The sequence below is a fragment of the Homarus americanus genome, unplaced genomic scaffold (assembly GCF_018991925.1).
Source record: "Homarus americanus isolate GMGI-L3 unplaced genomic scaffold, GMGI_Hamer_2.0 scaffold36188, whole genome shotgun sequence".
Classification (NCBI taxonomy): Eukaryota; Metazoa; Arthropoda; class Malacostraca; order Decapoda; family Nephropidae; genus Homarus; species Homarus americanus.
The window spans coordinates 5,889,276-5,911,610 of record NW_024718183.1 but is presented as its reverse complement, the minus strand read 5'-3'; the positions used below and the strand labels follow the sequence as shown (position 1 = coordinate 5,911,610).

General features: G+C 44.4%; 1 protein-coding gene across 1 annotated transcript; it reads left to right on the top strand.

The window, feature by feature from the left end:
- Window positions 1-13,461: 13,461 nt before the first annotated feature.
- On the top strand, window positions 13,462-13,977 carry LOC121859338 (mucin-7-like). The gene has a single exon (XM_042356133.1). It carries the CDS (start codon window positions 13,462-13,464, stop codon window positions 13,975-13,977), a length of 516 nt encoding a protein of 171 aa, XP_042212067.1.
- Window positions 13,978-22,335: the final 8,358 nt, after the last annotated feature.

Sequence of the window (22,335 nt, the reverse complement as noted above, 5' to 3'; positions counted from 1 at the left end):
CCTGTAAAGAAACCCGATAAAGGCCGCAGGTCACGACGGTGTCCTCTTCTGAATGAGGATCAGTTTGGAAAGTTAGAATCTGACCATCAAATAATATATGATTTTTGTATATCAAGGTAATGGCGGGGAGTATCATCAACCCAAAATTCTTTAATTTTATCTATATTAACGTTTCCTCGGAAAAAAAAAAAAAAAAAAAAAAAAAAAAAAATATATATATATATATATATATATATATATATATATATATATATATATATATATATATATATATATATATATATATATATATATATATATATATATATATATATATATATATATATATATATATATATATATATATATATATATATATATATATATATGTATATATATATATATGCAGAACTGTGAACCTTGATGTAGTAATGATGTGACCTTAAACCTTCCTCTCTCCCTCACCCCGCGGCGTCACCTCGAGAACTCCTAAACCCTTTGAGGACCACGGCTTAACCCTCTTGTCCACAAAGGGTTAAAGTGTATTTCATATAAAAACTCGTTCAGTGTATCATGAAGCTGCCGTCCGCAACACACAGTCTACAGTCACTCCTGCTTACAGTGTGTGTGTGTGTGTAAAAATAATAATAATAATAATTAACGGTTTATTGAAAAAGTCGGCAGCCCGAAGGCTGAAAATATACATTAGACAAAAATTCCTTATTACATACAAAGACATGGGGTGGGTGGGTCGTTTAACAAAAGCTTTCATTACTGAAAGAAGAAGGAACAATGATTTAACATGCAAATTATCATAGTTTACAGCTGATGGCCCTGGCCTGGGCTGGTCATGGAGACACCAGGTGGTGTGGTGTTCACGTGGTTTAGTAACTCGTCGTCGGGTGTTGATATGAGGGACCTCACGTGGTCATGGAGACACCAGGTGGTGTGGTGTTCACGTGGTACAGTGACTCGTCCTCGGGTGTTGATATGAGGGACCTCAAGTGGTCATAGAGACACTGGGTGGTGTGGTGTTCACGTGGTGTAATAACTCATCCTCGGGTGTTGATATGAAGGACCTCACGGTGGTGTTGTGTTATCTCGTAGTCAGGTGCATAGCCGGCCGACCCTCTGTTGTTCCCAGGCTGGACGGATTAGCACCTCCTTGTCAGAAGATAGTGGTCGGTTCCCAGGGGTGCTTATCTCACTGGTGGGTCACGGCTCTCACTGGTACTGTCTAGTGCTGAATTCACTGGCTTAAACACTGTTCATCACTGTTCAACACTGATCCCACTTCTTTCCGAAACGAAATTGTCACCTTTGATGATGTTGATATCCCGGTGATGAGGATGGGTCGGGGAGAGGGACTTGGGGAATGGGCGGAACATTGGCCAAGGGGGGCAGCTGCGTAGGGGGAGCAGCGCCTGAATAGGTCTTGACCCTACGATGGTCATGAATGTAGTGTGTGTGTGTGGGGGGGGTGGATAGCATCATAAGACCGTTTACACTTTCATAATACACTAATCCACCGGCAGGAACACATGTATTTACCAGCATGTGTGTGTGTGTGTGTGTAGGCGGTCATCACGCTCAACTCTATCGGACAGACACACGTCCATCTCGCCGGATATGATGTAATGTATTTGGAGTAAATTGATCAGAGGGTTTTGGTGCAGCTCACTGGATCTACTCTTGTTATATTTTGTCCCGGTAACTGTGCAGCGCTGTAGCCTTAATACTGAATAATATGGTGGCGAGGTTTTAGGTATTTTACAAAGTTCTATAATAACACATTTGTCCGGTTGATGGTGGGGCGTTTTAGAGCTTATTCCCGGCAATTTGTTTATAACCTATTTTTAGGTATGGTTTTTGCAGCTTTTGTTTATTTTTTTTTTTGGTTACAGAAAATAAAAGATTTTCCGTTTTAGATAATAATTTTCAACAGAGTCATTTCATATATTCAGCAGTGAGGCGTATTATTAGTATTGTATTTACTAAGTACTCTGCTTCGTTTATAAATACACAAGACTGCATGATACATATACATAATTTTTTTTCGTACAATGATAAAGAAAATATCTATTCACACACACACACACACACACACACACACACACACACACACACACACACACACACACACACACACACACACACACACACACACACACACACACAGATTGTTTACAAGGGCAAGTTTGTGTTTCAGTTGTGTTGAGAAGTTGTATAAGCGCCGATGTTTGTGTTCACCGCTGAGCCTCTCCTCGTGACATTGTTTTAAGTAGACTCTGAACACGTCGAGGAGACAGTTAGTGTTTACCTTCCCCAACGTAAACATTACCTTCACGTCATGTACCAAACAGTTCCATTATATATTGAGAATTGTTGTTGTATTAATCGTTTATTAATTATTCTAAAACCCAGGACTGCCTCATAAATAATTATAATTGATGACACAGGTGTTGCTTTAGATGATTAACAATATAATGGAGATACCTGTGTGCCAGCCCTCATTTACACCTGTGTCGTGGCTTGTGTGAGTTGTAGGAACATGTAGCCAATAAATGTTTCATCGTGCCAACAGTTTATTAATAATAGTTTACACGGATGAGATATTCTGATTGAATTTGTATTAATTACACTGTAGTATAATGGGGGTACAGTATATCGGTATTCCTGGCCTCTCAAAACTTTTATTCGGAAATATAAATACAGAGGTACAGTCAGTCGTGCAGGGTACAGTATCTGCCACCTGGTCCATCCACCTGTAATGAGGTTGTGTTACGTTGCTCTTAGTTCATGAGGAAATGTTTCGTCCCCTTAGACCAGGATGTAAATATGGACTATATCTATAAACTAAACACACTTAAATATTTGAAACTTAAGATATATTCAGCTGTCTTCACACATCAGTCTCTTGTACACATGATAAATAGAGTCTTCCTATTGTCCCTCCCGATGGTCATAAGTCAATACCTCGAAGATATCGCTGCTATGTTCCTCCACCTTCAGCCATGTTCCTCCACCTTCAGCCATGTTCCTCCACCTTCAGCCATGTTCCTCCACCTTCAGCCATGTTCTTCCACCTTCAGCCATGTTCCTCCACCTTCAGCCATGTTCCTCCACCTTCAGCCATGTTCCTCCACCTTCAGCCATGTTCTTCCACCTTCAGCCTCCTCCACCTTCTGCCATGTTCCTCCACCTTCAGCCTCCTCCACCTTCAGCCTCCTCCACCTTCAGCCTCCTTCATCTTCAACTCGGTGTTGTGTGCGTCATCCTCCACCGCGCCCCTCCACCTTCTTCTCCATTTTCCTTCATCTAAAGATATTCACTCAACATAATTTAATTAACTTTCTCAGAAGACAATATTGTTATTATTAAACCATTTCTCTAGGTTAATATTGTCTTGCCGAGATGATACACTGTCTTCTCGACTTGCTCACATGTTGATTATTCTTAACGCTCCCTTACATTACAGATCAAAACAAACAAAAGTCAATTATATTTCCTCGACTTCATATTGATCTTTTGACGAGAGAGAACGACCAGCAGTAAGAACTTGTTTGAACACCGGGTTTGTTCTTCTCACTGGATGATGAGCTTCTCCCTCGAAAAGGGAGATAGTGAGATAGTTATGTTATGAATCGGTGTATATAATGTTGGTTTAGACATCAACAAAGACGATAGATCATTATGTCCCCAAGGATGACCTTCAGTAATGAGTATTAGACACTTCTGCCTCACAGTTAACCACCACAAAACCGTACACATTGTATTGAACAGTTTAACACTCGACCAAGATCAAACATTTGGTTATAACTCTTAATTATCTTTTATAACCTGAGAAGATATGATCCTGCATGGCCCATATATACTTATCTGAGTCTTACCTTTACATTAAGGTAAATAAAAGTGACTTAAAACTTCACTCCGGAACATATTTTTTATGTATGTATATCAACTTTACTTCCATAATACCTTTAGTAGGACTTAACAGAACCAGATCACCAGCATAAAATTGAGGATAAGTACAAGTGTTCTCACTATGACAACCCACATTAAGGCATACATGACCCCAAATGGCGCCTTGTGTGTGTGTTTTTCTTTTTAAGGGGAATAGCCCAACCAGGCACAGGTCATCGACCCACAACGGGGCCTGGGGGGCGGAAAAATAAGAGTAAAAATAGATTAAAAATAAAAGAGAAAAATACAATAGTAATCTACACCACGAAGATGCCGGAAAGCCGGGTTTTTGGAGTGAGACAGATTGTAAGAGTATGGAAACACAGAAGAAGGCAGAGCATTCCACAGTTTGGCTGTTTGAGGAAAGAAGGATGTACTATAACGGGTTATTCTAGTGTGACCGACATCCACAGAGAAACGGTGGGCACCGCGGGCAAGACGAGTGTTACGAGCTCATGGCGAAGAGAAAGGGAAAAAAGATTGTCAACTAAAGAGTTAACAAGACGAAATGCCTTGATTCCACCCTACCTAACAGTTGGACAGAAGAAGAGCCACCCCAGATATGAGAGCGGTACTCCAAGTACGAATGAATCCCTAATATACTTGAAGCAACTGCTCAGGAGTGAAGTAGCTACGGCATCTGTACAGCATTCCCAGCTTTCGGGAGGCAGCTTTAGCACTGTTGTGGGTGTGTGGCTCCAATGATATATTAGAGGAAATGATGACCCAGCATATCTTTTTTTAGAATTTGGCTGAATGATTGAGTCCTGAAATGTGATTGGTGGAAGACCTTCTATTCTGGAAAGTGTAATTGGTAAATTCTGTGTTTTATTACTATTGAATTTAACCAAGTTTCTACCCCATTCGGAGATGCTGCACAGATCCGCATTGATATATGAAATGATAGCAACTCTAGAAACGCCACCAGGTAGTATGCTGAACTGTTATGTTGTAGACAAATAACAAATACCATCAGGGTAAAAATCTTATGTACGTAAGCCTGAAAGGTTTGGCGTATTTTACTCTTGTGACACGGTTAAGATGCACCAAGAACTAAACGTCCTTACAAGCGAGTTTAACGCCAAGGTGTTAGTGGCAAGCAGCGAGAGAGAGAGAGAGAGAAACAGAAAGGATAAGAGGACTTCTCTCTTACCCTGCAGGCGGCGCCACAACACCACCACCATCAGTGTATTATGGTGCACCACATCAGCACTATAGCACCCTGGATCACCATTATCAGCGCCAGGCATCACCCTCTCCTTTTCACTCTGGCTGCAGGACACAGGACAGCCGGGTCTTTGGGCAAGTGCTTGCGGCAGTACAACTGATGAGCAGTCTCTGAGGCACCCGAAACTGCGGGGAGTAGGAGGGAGGGAGGGAGGGAGAGTGTGTTGGGGAAGGGAGGGTTGGGGAGTGAGAGGGGGTAGTTGGGGGGGGCAGGGTGAAAGGAGGAGTGAGAAGGGAGTAGAAGAAGCTCCTGCCAGTGTAGCCCGAGTGGTGCTAAGGCTACTGACTGGGGCAGGGGGGACCTCTTTCTTATGTGTGGCAGATATACCAAGTGGTACAGCAAGTATCCTATTTAGTACCAGTGATACAGGTGTCACAGTAGGTGTAACATTTAACAGATGTCACACAACTTAGTAGGTGGAGCCTTAACTTATTAGTAAGGTTCACTACGCTCTCTTGTTCTGATTAACTGGTCGATTAACATCTATAACTACGCATGACACTGGTCTCTGTAAAGGTCCAGTGAGGGCCGTCCCCAGGGTCTACTGATAGTACAGGAGGAAACCAGAGTGACCGGGAAAACTCACACTGGACTACTACACATCCTTCTTACATCTAATCTAATGGTGAGTCAAACTCTCCCCTCAGCGGCGAGAGACAAGCGGGTCACCACTGTAACGTGCTGAAAGTCTTCACATTTCCTTATTTGTTATGGTTCACCTCAGTCAGCCTCCACCAGGGGAAAATACTGACAGGCTCTCAGATAGTATCACTTAACACACACCTGAAGTATTATCAGGTCAACAGTTTCAAGCACTCGGAGCTGATGTTTACATTCTTTACACACAATGGATGTAACCCACGTTCGGGTGACCAGGAGAGATCCGCCTCTCTGCTGGTGACTGATAACGTCGACGAAAGGATGAGACAGTGGACAGTAAGGGCAGGCCGCCATTGGGTCAGGCAGAGGCACTCTGGTCTGGCAACTACACTGTTGATTAGATTATCTTCATCTCCTGCATTAAACACTGCAGTTGCTACGCCACACACAGAAGCGAACACCGTCCATTACAGCCAGCACGGCGGTAGTAGGAACAGAGTCCATTAAGAATATTCCTTCTCAAAAGGACCATGAAGCGGAGAAGCAGCGCCTTCACCCGTGACTGGGAATGTTACGACCTTGTTCATTATGGTAAATTCAAAACCATTTTCACCGTCACGCTGGTATTTCTGGCTTCTATCTTCAGTGGTGCGGGAATTACTTCTCAGTCCTGGGAAAAATAACACCTCAATGTACTGTTACTCACACGGCCACTACGGTGAGGCAGAGAGTCACATCAACATAATATTAGCATAACTTTCTGTATTCTTCCGTTGGTTCATAACTGATACAACAATTATTCAAACAACTTACCTTACAAGTCTTACAAAGAACCATATATATGTACTGTACGAGTCATCACATGTTAGGAGATAATATAATCAGAACTTAAAGCCGCACATTCTACTCCTTATGGAAAAAACCGTAATATTCCTCCGTGTACTCTGTCAAAAGTTTATCCGAGGAATATATTCGCCTGGAGGTATATACATTAAGCTATATTACCGCCATAAAGATAATATGACCAACTCTAGCGATGTATATATCGAGTTATGTGAGCATGAGCATAGTGAACACCGCTTCATAACCACAAGCAAAATGTATATAGACCATAATAAGGTTTCAGCCAGAACCAGCGTTTAATTAACTCGCCTGAGAGTGAGAACGTCGGCAGCAAGAGGAGGAAGTGGTGGAGGCAAGAGGAGGAGGTGGTGGAGGCAAGAGGAGGAGGAGGTGGAGGCAAGAGGAGGAGGTGGTGGAGGCAAGTGGAGAAAGCAAGTGAGGAGGTGTAGGCAAAGGAGGAGGTGGTGGCAGAGGAGGAGGAGGGGGCAATGGAGAGGACAAGTGGAGGGTGGTGGCAGGAGGAGGGGAGGGAGGAGGTGGAGGCAAGAGGAGGAGGTGGTGGAGGCAAGTGGAGGAGGAGGTTGAGGCAGCAAGAGGAGGCAAAGAAAAAGAAACAACAGAGACAAATATAAAATGAAAACAACAACAAAAAGAAAAAAGACAAAAACAATGTCAAGAGAGGGGAAAGGGGGGGGGAGAGTAGGGAAGTGGAGGGGGAAGAGAGGGGAGGGAGGGGTGGTTCATCGCCTTGGGACACACACAGAAAATCAGCGCAAATATCCGCAAGTGCATAGGCCAAGCAGGGAGAAATGAACCCTCACTCCCACGCAAGAAACCGGGCACTGACAACCCTCTTACCAGGGACAAGGAAACAGGGCACAGCAACCCTCTCTTACCAGGGACAAGAAGCCGGGCACTGACACCATCTACCTGGGACAGGAAACAGGGCACTGACAACCATCTCTCACCAGGGACAAAACAGGGCACTGACAACCATCTCTCACCAGGGACAAGGGAACAGGGCACTGACAACCATCTCTCACCAGGGACAAGGGAAACAGGGCACTGACAGCATCTCACCAGGGACAAAGAAACAGGGCACCAGCAACCATCTCTTACCTGGGACAAGGAAAGAGGCACTGACAACCATCTCACCAGGGACAAGGAAACAGGGCACTGACAACCATCTCTTACCTGGGACAAGGGAAACAGGGCACTGACAACCATCTCACCAGGGACAAGGGAAAGCAGGGCACTGACACCATCTCACCAGGGACAAGGGAAAGGGGCACTGACAACCATCTCTCACAAGACAAGAAACAGGGCACTGACAACCATCTCTCACCAGGGACAAGGAAACAGGGCACTGACAACCATCTCTCACCAGGGACAAGAAACAGGCACTGACAACCATCTCCTTACCTGGGACAAAGGAAACAGGGCACTGACAACCATCTCTCACCAGGGACAAGAGCAAGGCACTGACAACCATCTCTTACCAGGGACAAAGGAAACAGGGCACTGACAACCATCTCTTACCTGGGACAAGGAAAGGGCACTGACAACCATCTCTCACCAGGGACAAGGAAAAGGGACTGACAACCATCTCTCACCAGGGACAGGGAAACAGGGCACTGACAACCATCTCTTACCTGGGACAAAACAGGGCACTGACAACCATCTCTACCTGGGACACAAGGGAAGAGGCACTGACAACCATCTCTCACAGGGACAAGGGCACTGACAACCATCTCACCAGGGACAAGAAGAGGCACTGACAACCATCTCTCACCAGGGACAAGAAACAGGGCACTGACAACCATCTCACCAGGGCAAGGGAAACAGGGCACTGACAACCATCTCTCACCAGGGACAAGGGAAAGGGCACTGACAACCATCTCTCACCAGGGACAAGGGAAACAGGGCACTGACAACCATCTCTCACCAGGGACAAAACAGGGCACTGACAACCATCTCTCACCAGGGACAAGGGAAACAGGGCACTGACAACCCTCTCTTACCCTGGGACAAGAACAGGGCACTGACAACCATCTCTCACCAGGGACAAAGGAAACAGGGCACTGACAACCCTCTTACCAGGGACAAGGAAACAGGGCACTGACAACCATCTCACCAGGGACAAGGAAACAGGGCACTGACAACCATCTCTTACCTGGGACAAGGGAAAGGGCACTGACAACCATCTCTTCCAGGGACAAGGGAAACAGGGCACTGACAACCATCTCTCACCAGGGACAAGGGAAACCGGGCACTGACAACCATCTCTCTCACCAGGGACAAGGAAACAGGGCACTGACAACCATCTCTCTCACCAGGGACAAAACAGGCACTGACAACCCTCTCTTACCTGGGACAAGGAAACCGGGCACTGACAACCATCTCTCACCAGGGACAGGGAAACAGGGCACTGACAACCCTCTCTTGGGACAAGGGAAAACCAGGCACTGACAACCATCTCTCACCAGGGACAAAACAGGGCACTGACAACCATCTCTTACCTGGGACAAGGGAAAGGGGCACTGACAACCATCTCTTACCAGGGACAAAACAGGGCACTGACAACCATCTCTCTAGGGACAAGAAACAGGGCACTGACAACCATCTCTTACCAGGACAAAACAGGGCACTGACAACCATCTCTCTAGGGACAAGGGAAAGAGGGCACTGACAACCATCTCTTACCGAGGGAAACAGAACTTGACAACCATCTCTCACCTGGGACAGAAACAGGGCACTGACAACCATCTCTTACCAGGGACAAGGAAACAGGGCACTGACAACCATCTCTCACCAGGACAAGGAAGGGGCACTGACAACCACTCTCACCAGGACAAGAACCGGGCACTGACAACCCTCTCACCAGGGACAAGGAAACCGGGCACTGACAACCATCTCACCAGGGACAAAGGGAAGAGGGCACTGACAACCATCTCTCACCAGGGACAAGGAAACAGGGCACTGACAACCATCTCTCACCTGGGACAAGGGAAACAGGGCACTGACAACCATCTCTCCCAGGGACAAGGAAACAGGGCACTGACAACCATCTCTCACCAGGGACAAAGGGAAACGGGCACTGACAACCATCTCTCACCAGGGACAAGGGAAACAGGGCACTGACAACCATCTCCTGGGACAAAGAAACAGGGCACTGACAACCATCTCTCACCGGGACAAAACAGGGCACTGACAACCATCTCTTACCAGGGACAAGGGAAACAGGGCAGAAAGGAGAAAACGAGAGACAAACGCAAATACTTGATAGAATAGAGACAAAACGAGAATACACGAGAGAAAATAAAACAAGAAACACGAAAATGAATAATAATAAACGACGGATAACATAACTTGATAAATAGACAAAGGGGAGGAGATAAAGGTGGAGATGAGAAATGCAAGAAAATAAATAACAATAACGGAGAGGAATAGGGAAGTAAAGCAAGAGAGCGATGATAATACAGCAGAAAAAACGAAAGAGATGACAAAGATAGAGGAAGAATGAGTTGAGAGATAAGAAAGAAGGGTTCAGAGAGAGAGAGAGAGAGAGGGAGAGGAGAGACAGCAATAAACGAGGGAAAACGACCATTTAGGAACATTCTCTAACTACCATCACCAGTTAAAGTACCATCAACCCATATTTAGGAGCACACACAGTAAGAGTGTTACTGTACTGTATAAGGAATGACGTCAAGAAGGTTTAAAATACAGTTACACACACACACACACACACACACACACACACACACACACACACACACACACACACACACACACACACAACACCAATATGATATTTTCTCTTTTTTTTATAGGATTGTCATGACATAGAGTAGTACCTCCTATGCTGAATGTCTCCCCATAACAGCAGTGTGTGAGGTCTTGTGTCCATCATTCATTACCATAAATCAACAAGAAAGTCAACCTAAGGAACAGAAATACAACAAAAAACACTAACACGAGTTTTTCTTCTCTTGTCTGATGTCGTTAGTCACTCTCATAATGGGTCATTTGAGGGTCAATGAGGCTTAATGGGGGAGGGCTAATGGGTTGTGATCCTCATGAACGGCCCCATGAGGACAGCTGAAGATGTGGGTAACTCCTCTGCGGCAGTGTGATGTGGGGTCATGGTGTCTATGTCATGGCCTATGTGTGTGGAGAGTGTGGGAGGGTGGGGTGGGGTGGTGGGGTGGGGTATAGGTGGTGGTGGGGGGTGTAGAAGGTGGGGGTGTAGGTGGTGGGGTGTGGGTGGTGGGAGTGTGGGAGGTGGGGTGGTGGGGGTGGTGGTGTGGGTGGTGGGGTGTAGGTGGTGGGGTGTGGGTGGTGGGGTGTGGGGTGGGGTGTGGGTGGTGGGGATGTGGGGAGATGGGGTGGTGGGGGTGTGGTGGTGGGGGTGTGGGAGATGGGGTGGTGGGGTGTGGAGGTGGTGGGGTGGTGGGGTGTAGGTGGTGGGGTGTAGAAGGTGGGATGGTGGGGTGTAGGTGGTGGGGGTGGTGGGGTGGTGTGGGTGGTGGGGTGTGGGGTGGGATGGTGGGGTGTAGAGATGGGGTGGTGGGGTGAGGTGGTGGGGTGTGTGGGTGGTGGGGTGGTGTGGGGTGGGGTGGTGGGGTGTGGGTGGTGGGGTGTGGGGTGGGATGGTGGGGGTGTAAGAGATGGGGGTGTGGTGGGGTGAGGTGGTGGGGGTGTGGGAGGTGGGGTGGTGGGGATGGGGGTATAGGTGGTGGGGGTGTAGGTGGTGGGTATAGGAGGTGGGGGTGGTGGGGATGGGAGGTGGTGGGGTGTGGTGGGGTGTAGGTGGTGGAGGTGTGGGTGGTGGAGGTGTAGGTTCAGGGGGTGTGGGTGATCGGGGTGTAGGTGTTGGGGGTGTAGGTGGTGGAGGTGTCGGTGCTTGGGGTGTAGGTGGTGGGGGGTGTTAATAGAGAGAGTGTAGGTTACGAAGGTGTAGGTTATGTCTTGGGTAAATTTCCCTTGAATTCCCTGTTAAATATATTTCCCTAACATGCAAATGAAGACTAGTAGAATCCACGTTTTGCCTGAACTCCTACGCCGTGATTCCTTTTATGCATTCGTTCTCTCCTTGACGTTTCCTTCATAAACTTCTTCAGATCTTTGTATTCCGGAGAGCGTCAAGGCGGCCCACGGGCGCTTTAATTAAATTTAGAGAATTCAGAAAATATTTTAAATTCTTCCTCAGCCTGGAAGACTTTTTTTGTGTGTGTGGGGGGGGGGGGGGTGGGGGGGGCAGGCAAGTGTCTTGGTTGATGGTCTTTACCCTAGCTATCTCTGTCTGTCTGTCTGTCCTTTTGTGTTCTCTGTCTCTGCCTCTCTGTGTTTCTGTCTCTCTCTGTCCCTGTCACTGTCTCTGTCTCTCTATCTCTGGTTGTCTCTTTTTTTTTGCGTCACCGTCTCTCTGTCTGTCTCTATCTCTGGTTCTGTCTCTTTTTTTTGCGTCACCGTCTCTCTGTCTGTTCCTCTCCCTCTCTCTGTCTCTGGCTCTGTCTCTCTTTGTCACTATCTGTCTGTCGGTATGTCTGTCTGTATATCTGTCTTTTTGTCGTTCTCTGTCGGTATGTCTGTCTGACTCTATCTTTCTCTCTTTTTGTGTCTTTGTCTGTGTTTGTCTATATCAGCCTATCTCTGTCTCTCGCTGTCTATGTCTCCATTTTGTCTCTCTCTCTCTCTCTCTCTCTCTCTCCTGTCTCTGTCTGTCTGTACCACCTCCACTACCACCACCACCCCTATAATCACCATTACCTCTATCGCTACTACGGCCACTACCACCGCCATCATCACCACGGCCACCACCAGTATCAACACCACCACTACTACCACTCACTCCTTCAGGAAATATTTAAGACCTACCAGAGCAGAGCCTCGACTGTTGCATTATGCATTCGTTCTCCCAAACCTTGAATAATGTGTAGACAATTTCCTCACACAGACACACATCCAGCACTTAATCAATCATGGTACTGCCCTCATAACTATGTGCTGACGACCAATGCCTCACACTCAGGAGACGACCAATGCCCCACCACTCAGGAGACGACCAATGCCCCACCACTCAGAAGACGACCAATGCCCCACCACTCAGGAGACGACCAATGCCCCACCACTCAGAAGACGACCAATGCCCCACCACCCAGAGATTTGACCAATGCCCTACTCACTCAGGAGACGACCAATGCCTCACACTCAGGAGACGACCAATGCCCCACCACTCAGGAGACGACCAATGCCCCACCACTCAGAAGACGACCAATGCCCCACCACTCAGGAGACGACCAATGCCCCACCACTCAGAAGACGACCAATGCCCCACCACCCAGTAGACGACCAATGCCCCACTCACTCAGAAGACGATCAATGCCCCACCACTCAGAAGACGACTCATCACCCCCACCTCACTCAGGAGACGACCAATGCCCCACCACTCAGGAGACGACCAAGGCCCCACCACTCAGAAGACGCCCAATGCCCTACCACTCAGGAGACGACCACGCCCACCACTAGAGACGACCAATGCCCCACCACTCAGAAGACGAGACCAATGCCCACCACTCAGGAGACGACCAATGCCCCACACTCAGGAGACGACCACGCCCTACACTCAGGAGACGACCAATGCCCCACACCTGGTGGAAGACGCACTAATGCCCCACTACCAGAAAAGACGATCAATGCCCCACCACTCAGAAGACGACCAATGCCCCACACTCAGAAGACGACCAATGCCCCACCACTCAGAGACGACCACGCCCCACACTAGAGACGACTAATGCCCCACTCCAGACAAGACGACTAATGCCCCACTACTCAGAAGACGACCAATGCCCCACTACTCAGAAGACGATCAATGCCCCACCACTCAGAAGACGACTAATGCCCCACCACTCAGGAGACGGATCAATACCCCCACCACTAGAGATGACCAAGGCCCCACCACTCAGAAGACGACCAATGCCCCACCGCCTGGAGACGACCAATGCCCCACTACTCAGGAGACGATCAATGCCCCACCACTCCAGGAGACGACTAATGCCCCACCACTCAGGAGACGACCAATGCCCCACACTCAGGAGACGACCAATGCCCCACACTCAGGAGACGACCAATGCCCCTACCTGAAGACGACCAATGCCCCACTACTCAGAAGACGATCAATGCCCCCACCACTCAGAAGACGACCAATGCCCCACCACTCAGGAGGACGACCAATGCCCCAACACTCAGGAGACAGACCAATGCCCCAACACTCAGGAGACGACCAAGGCCCCACCTCACCAGGAGATGACCATGTCCCCACCACTCAGGAGACGACCAATGCCCCACCACTCAGGAGATGACCATGTCCCCACCACTCAGGAGACGACCAATGCCCCACCACTCAGGAGATGACCATGTCCCCACCACTCAGGATGTTAACGGGGTGGTTGGACCAATACTCCCAGAATTTGTGTTTCCGAGGACTAAAGTTGTTATTCTTCAATCGACCATCCTTGTCCTTGCCCTCCTCTGACCCCTTGTGGTATGTTGGTAGTTTTTCAGCTTGAGGTATGAGTCATCTATTGCTTTTATAACTCATTCCGGGGTGTTTTTATCTTTTTTATAACTCATTCCTTATTGCTTCTATGTCATTCCTTACTGCTCCTATCTCACTGCTCCTATCTCATTTCTAACTTCATTTATATCATTCCAAACTGCTTCTATGCCATTCCTAACTGATACTATCTCGCCATAACTCATTCCTAACTGTTTGTAATCCTCTCATAACTCATTCCTAACTCTCTATATTCCCTCTTTCTCTTCTGGTGAGAAAAGACACTGAATTCTCTCACTTTACAGAATGTTATCTCTTGCTGCAGAAAAAAGTATGGACAGGTTACCATCCAGCAGTACCTAGGGGAGAGGGGGGGCTGATGTTTTGCAGGTGTCAGGTAAGTCTCTCTCTCTCTCTACCTGGTTTTAATGTATGCTTCTACTTGAATACTCCTCACCATGCAAATCTTTAATTAACACACTAAAGTAACTCTACAGTACATTCATTATCTATAATGTTATGCACTGTACACTGTCTACATGGCTTCACATTACATTAGTCATTCTTTCATATTAAGTTATTCTAATACAACACAATGCAAAGAAATACAGGGAAATACACGAAAAAAATACAGTAATTTACTTAAGAATCCACTACATTAAATACAATGAACCTTCTTATGGGAGACTGACAATAATCAAGGATTTATTATCTATGACAACAAGATCATTATATAAGTTTTATGAAGTTCTAGATACTATAGTGATAAAAAAATATCATTATATACTAAACTCGTAACATACAATAACAAAGATCGTACATATAGCTGCCTCTATAACCTTGCTGGTAGAGAAATACTAAACGTAACACGAGTTGACCTGGTGCTTCTATTGTGTCCAAGAACAACACTCGTCCAGGACTAATGTGAAAAATGGGTTAGTGTGTATAGTTCATAACAAAACAAACACTACTACCCCTCAGTTACATCACCCTTAATAGTCTTCTGCTCTTCAATCCACATCTCTCTCTCTCTCTCTCTCTCTCTCTCTCTCTCTCTCTCAATGCACTTCATTTTTCAGGCCTTTGGTGTGAATATGTTTGACGTACTCTGCGCCCCCCCCCCCTAGAGCATGAGCTGTAGATGTCCTTCGTGGGTCTGAGTGAGACCAAGTAATATCAGGAGCACAAAGATGTACCTGGATGATAACAGGAACACGGTGATGCTCCTGGGTAATAACAGGAACACGATGATGCTCCTGGGTGATAACAGGAACACAGTGAAGCACCTTAATGATAACAGGAACACAGTGAGGCACCTTAATGACAACAGGAACACAGTGAAGCACCTTAATGATAACAGGAACACAGTGAAGCACCTTAATGACAACAGGAACACAGTGAAGCACCTTAATGACAACAGGAACACAGTGAAGCACCTTAATGATAACAGGAACACAGTGAAGCACCTTAATGATAACAGGAACACAGTGAAGCACCTTAATGATAACAGGAACACAGTGAAGCACCTTAATGATAATAGGAACACAGTGAAGCACCTTAATGATAACAGGAACACAGTGAAGCACCTTAATGACAACAGGAACACAGTGAAGCACCTTAATGATAACAGGAACATAGTGAAGCACCTTAATGATAACAGGAACACAGTGAAGCACCTTAATGATAACAGGAACACAGTGAAGCACCTTAATAACAACAGAAACAACAGTGACCCGCGCTTACAGAACGCCAGCGAGACCACCACGACTTTAAGCTGACCACAAGACAGTGGGACACAATATGCCGCCTGAGTAAACATAATCGTAAACCTATTGATGATTTCTCTCACAAACTACACATATTAGTATCTTGTTTCTCTGTGTTAAGTGTCGTCTGTGACATGTAAGGCAACTTGTGAGTCTTTCCTGTACTGTGTTAAGGTCGCCTCATCATCCAGTATACTTTATTGTGTTTTGAAATTGTCACTTTTCAGTTTTCCTTCATGACGCATTGTGAACTTCTGCCTCGTCACCTTCGTCGTCGTCGTCGTCACCAAAGTCGTCGTCATCTTAAAAATCACCGTTTTAAGTTTTCCCAGTCAGTTATATTTCACTAACGCCTAACTTAAACATTGATTGTTAAGCAAGAACCACCTCGTCTGGCTAATTATATCAAAACACAACACTTGTATTGCCTCTTAAATGTATAAATGTTTGTATCTTATCATTATAGAATAGAAAAAGTAATGTTGAAGAATTAATTAAAAGGAAAAGTGATATATTTCCTTATTAGTCCATTAGATATATTTTTGAAGTTGGATTCAATATTGACTTTCTATTTACAGTGGAGAGATTAACGACACTATTAACAGTCACTAACAACCTAATTTAAAACACACATCTGTTTATATCATTAGGCAGACATGGTCGAGTATCTGTACACAAGCGACAAATTTACTGAACATCCTAATATCAAAGTCATTACTTTATGTACATTAAGGGAATTAGTGAGCCTGTGATATTATACCGAGTGAGAGAGAGAGTCTAGCCTGTAATTAGTGATGGAGAAGATGGCTGTGATTGGCTATAGTGTTACATAAAGCTTGGTAGATCTTAGCATTGATTGGTCGATCGGTACCCCAAGTATAGCCAATGGCAACAGAGGGGTCACAGTCATAACCACGTCACCGTATATGGGAGGACACTATGGGGTCATTAGAGCTCTGGGCCAAGAAATTATGTCATCATTTGGCGTTCATTCAATTAAGTTAATAGTAGCTGAGACATAAACATTTCTCTCTCCTCACTCATCCTCTTCCCCACCATTTCTCACCCCCCTTCTCTCTCTCTCTCTCTTCCTCCTCCCTCTCTCTTTCGTCCCACACTCTTCATATAAGAACATAATAAAATAAGGAGTCTGCAATAGGCCGGTTGGCCTGTGCATGACAGCTCCTGTCGAGAGTTACAACCACTCTCTATCATCCATGAATCTATCTAGCCTCTCTCCCTCTCTCTCTCTCTCTCTCTCTCTCTTCCCCCTCCCTCCCTCTCTCTCTCTTTCCCCTCCCTCTCTCTTTCGTCCCACACTCTTCACACTCTCTCTCTCTCTTATTTACATCAAAAACTGTGCATCATGTATTTTAGAGGCGGTGGGAGAGTGAGTCAACATCATTACTCGGCGTCACTGCCAAGATCTTGTTTACGCCTTAATTCTTCAGCAGCTCATTAGTGGCCTTGACAGTGTCCTGCCCTCATATGCCTGCCTGGCTTATGCTGGCTTAGACCTCTCTACCTCGACAGTTTAGTCTAACCTGTCTGGCTTACACTATCTTAGCCATCTGTTCTTACTGGTTTGTGTGCATGAGACATAGCTTAACCTAAGATGGATTATTCATGTTTGGCTCACAGGATTATATAGATTACATATGGCTCATTCTATCTACCTGGCTTTAGTCATCTGTGGCTCACTGTGGCTGATGATGTCTTAATCATTTATGGCTCAGGGGATTATGTTTGTGTCTGTTTACCATAACTGTATTGTTTACTTGTCAGTCATCACTTCTGGTCCGGTCAGCGAAGTTAAGCAGAGTTGGGTCTGGTTAATGCTTGGATAGGTGACCGCCTGAGAGCACAAGACGCTGTTGGCGTAAGAACGCTACTAGAAATTGGCGTCTGATAGTTTTGTCGACTATCCTTGGTTAAATTGACTAAATATCAGTTACTATAGTTATTGTGTAATGAGACAGAGACAGACAAGGAAAAATCAGACAGAGAGAGAGACAGACGGAAAAAGAGAGTGTGAGAGAGAGAGAGAGAGAGAGAGAGAGAGAGAGAGAGAGAGAGAGAGAGAGAGAGAGAGAGAGAGTGAAATACACCCTCATAGAGAGTGAAATATTCATGTGGCAGCCGCACCTTGAAGCGCAGGTAAGAAACACACACACACACACACACACACACACACACACACACACACACACACACACACACACACACACACACACACACACACACACACACACACACACACACACACACACACACACAGGAGTAACCCCTTCACACCAAGCTCGTCGTTTTCCTTGATATATGAAACCTGGTCGAGTTCCTTTCAGTGTGAATTCCTTTTTTTTTATTTTATTTTTTTTATTTTACGGGGATTAGCCCACCCGGGCTCAGGTCACTAACCCACAACGGGGCCTGGGGGGAGAAAATGTCATAATAATAATACAGTAATTCATAGTAAATAAAATTTATAATAAAAAGTACAATAAAATAATAATGATGATAATAATAATAATAATAATAATAATAATAATAATAATAATAATAATAATAATAATAATAATAATAATAATAATAATAATAATAATAATAATAATAATAATAATAATAATAATAATAAATACAAAGAAATACAAATAATCAATAGTGAGAAACGCTATATGTATGTTGTGTTATCAAGTAAGAGAAACAATTGAGACCCTGCAATTGTGTGTAAATGAGGCAGAAGGACAGATCAGCAACCTGGGACTTGGTAACAATATTTGTGATGCCATATGGCAGCAGGGTCTACCATTAGACAACACATTATGCTTCCAATATCTTCCCAGGCGGTAGTACCTCCCTGTTTGATAGCTGCCTACTACCTGCTATTAATGGGGAGCAAAATTCTCTCTCTCTCTCTCTCTCTCTCTCTCTCTCGCTCTCTCTCTCTCTCTCACGTACACCCACACACCTTGCTTCAGTCATTTCCGTTGGCTCTCTCTCCGGTAAAAAATCAAAATAATCTTCATCGTGCAGAAGAGAATGAAAAACTCTTGAAATATACAAAATATTTTATTTAAACCCAACAACATATTAAATCTTGTTTTCAATGTTGGATGTCAAGTCTTTAAAGTCCAACGCTTCAATTTCACTTGGCAAAACCTTAACAAATAATAATAATAACATTAATAATAATAATAATAATAATAATACAAATAATAATAATAATCACACGTACAGTCAAATACTTAAGCCAGTTCGCCTCTCCCCATGAACCACGAACCCTGAGAATTAGACTTATGAACCCGAATACATTTATGGACAGAATAACGTATCAGTCTAGTGGTTCGGGTTCACGAGTCTGAATGAATCTCGGGGTTCGTGGTTCATGTGAGAGAGGCGAACTGGCTTAAGTATTTGACTGTACGTGTTATTATTATTATTATTATTATTAGTAGTAGTAGTAGTAGTAGTAGTAGTAGTAGTAGTAGTAGTAGTAGTAGTAGTAGGAGTAGGAGTAATAGTAGTAGTAGTAGTATCTTGAGGTTGTAAGTTAGTGTGATAAAATACTCGTGTAATCAAACTTAACAGCGAAGGAACTGAAAATAAAAAATAAATGATATCTTGTAAACAGAAGCATGACCATAAGACTATCCTAATAAATGTAACATAAAACACAAAAAACAAATGAAGAGCGCCAAACATTTCGCTACAGGACGGTGTATTAGTGTTTGCTATTGTTTTAAATGGTATTATAAAAATGGGGATCCTATAGAGCTTAACATTTTACTCAGCTGTGGAAAAAGAGGAGAGATTATTTTTTTTTCCTTTTTATGGGAAACTTCACGAGAAATAAAGAGGAAAAAAAATCAGTAAGTTATTTAAGGAGAACAGAATACATTTTACTCATTATGGAAATCAGGACTTTAATCGGTGGGTTGTTTCCTTATAAAAAAGTTGAATGAAAAGTAATTATTGACGATATATTGTGAAGTGGTAAAGCAACATACACGAAACAGGTTCATAATATTATTCCAAACTGATTGTTCGTATGTCTGGTGCCGCCTCGAGGTCTTGGGGGTAAGCTTGAGGGATTTCACCATTAAAGCATATTATTTATTCAAACAAATACACATCGTGGTAGAGCATGTTTTTGCCTCATTATAACATGCCATTAAGGGTAGGAGGCCCAGGGGAAGGCAGAGACTGGGATGGATGACTGAAATTAAACATTACTGTCCCCAGAGTGACACAAAACATAGGGAAGATTAGTAAACATGACATGAAAACATTTAGAGTGGAGGGTCGTGGTCCCCAACCCTCAGACCTTCCAAATAACACCCATTAATATAACTACCATTATTCTTTTGTCTCTGTTTATGTGGCTGAACTATCTCATTTCTCGTTAAGACATAGGCCTAGACGGTATTAATATTAGGAACACGTTAAACAGAAAGAAGTTAAGACAATTATAGCAAAGTTGACCTACTTCCAGGACCCGCCTCTGTGGTCAACATTGCTCTTGTCTTTATAAACTATACAAATGTTTTCATGTCTGATTAAATCCTTTCATCGTTTCAGTTACTTATTTTCCTCGTTCAAATCAGCTTTAGTTCACCCCAGGTTTGTCTAGGAGCGGTGAAGGATATTTTCCTGTGAACTTGTCTTCAATAGACTGTACGCTCCGGCCTCACGAGCTGTAATGTTTAAAGGAGGAAATTTTTCTCCAAAGTTTAATTTTTTGTCAGTGTGTCTTACGTGAATGAGTAGTTATTATTTCCTTAACAATTTGATACATGACTCCAATGTTTAAAAAATTCTTGCTCAAAAGTTAAAATATTTCCTAACAATGGGATATTGAGAGCCGATGTGTACAGTACCGATAAACGAACGAACACAAACGATAAATAGATTCTGTTTAGCATATTTATGAGAAAATATTATACTCTTACTCAAAGCTTAAACCATCCTTGTCACAGTGTGCATTTATGCCATAAACTCCTGCCCTGGGTCACATAATATAAGATTGTGTATTAGAAAGCACTGAAAATGTTCGCCAAATGTTAAATAATTTTAGATTATGTTATTTTGTTCGATTCTCTACGACGTAACAGGAAAATAAGTTATGGGTTGGTTGTAAGGCCGGCAGGTAGGGGGGGAGGAAGGGGGAAGGAGAAGGGGAGGAGGAGGGGGAAGGGGAAAGGGAAGAAGGAGAAAAGGGGAAGGGGAGAAAGAGGGAGAAAGTGAAAAAACAACTGCTTGACGTGAAGGGACTGGGACGCAGGAGGGAGAATTAGTCCGTCACTCAGCCCAAAATTAACGCTCCTATGATTGACAACTAAGAGAAAGAATGTAAAATATAACCACCAGACAACACACAAACGTTCCCCAGATCCCAAAAGTAGACCTTAAACTATTTCCAGTAAGGATATTTAGTCTGATTCTTTAAATAAAACAACTACTACATTTTTCACCATATAACAGTAGCTAACTAAAGTAATATGACGTAAATAAAATACAAAACCACAAAAAAACAAATTCCATACAATTGTTTATTTGGTAACATTGATTGTCCTGCCAGCAACCATCCCCTCTATTGGCTAATTGTTTAATGGCTTCTATTCAGCCAACAGTTGTGTAGATAACCAGTGATGGCCGCACGCAGGTATTCGGGTGAAAGTACTCAAAGGCGCTGACGTGTACCTGATCCTGCTAGCGCAACACTGAAAATGTTTGGGTGTTACTGTTGTGTGTGTGTGTGTGTGTGTGTGTGTGTGTGTGTGTGTGTGTGTGTGTGTGTGCATTGAAAAACTCACGCTCAGACTTAAAGACGAAACCGAACACACAAGTCATTTTAAACTCACTCTCTCTCTCTCTCTCTCTCTCTCTCTCTCACACACACACACACACGCACATGGACAAACAAACACACATGTAAGGTTGTAGATAGACACATACAGACACACAAACGCACGTGTACACAAACAAACATAAACATACGCACACCAACATAGAGACGTACAGGTGTCCATAAAATTATTTTTTTCCAGATATGAAAGATATGCAATAACTGATATATCGATAGTTACCCCTTCAGTATAGCGTCCAATTTAACCCCTTCAGTGCAGCGTCCAATTTAACCCCTTCAGTATAGCGTCCAATTTAACCCGTTCGGTATAACGTAGATGTGTACCCCTTCAATACCCCTTCAGTGTAGCGTTGATGTTTACCCCTTCAGTATAGCGTCCAATTTAACCCCTTCAGTATAGCGTCCAATTTACCCCTTCAGTATAGCGTAGATGTGTACCCCTTCAGTGTAGCGTAGACGTGTACCCCTTCAGTATAGCGTTGACGTGTACCCCTTCAGTATAGCGTACCTGTAGAAGGTAAACCCGTTCAGT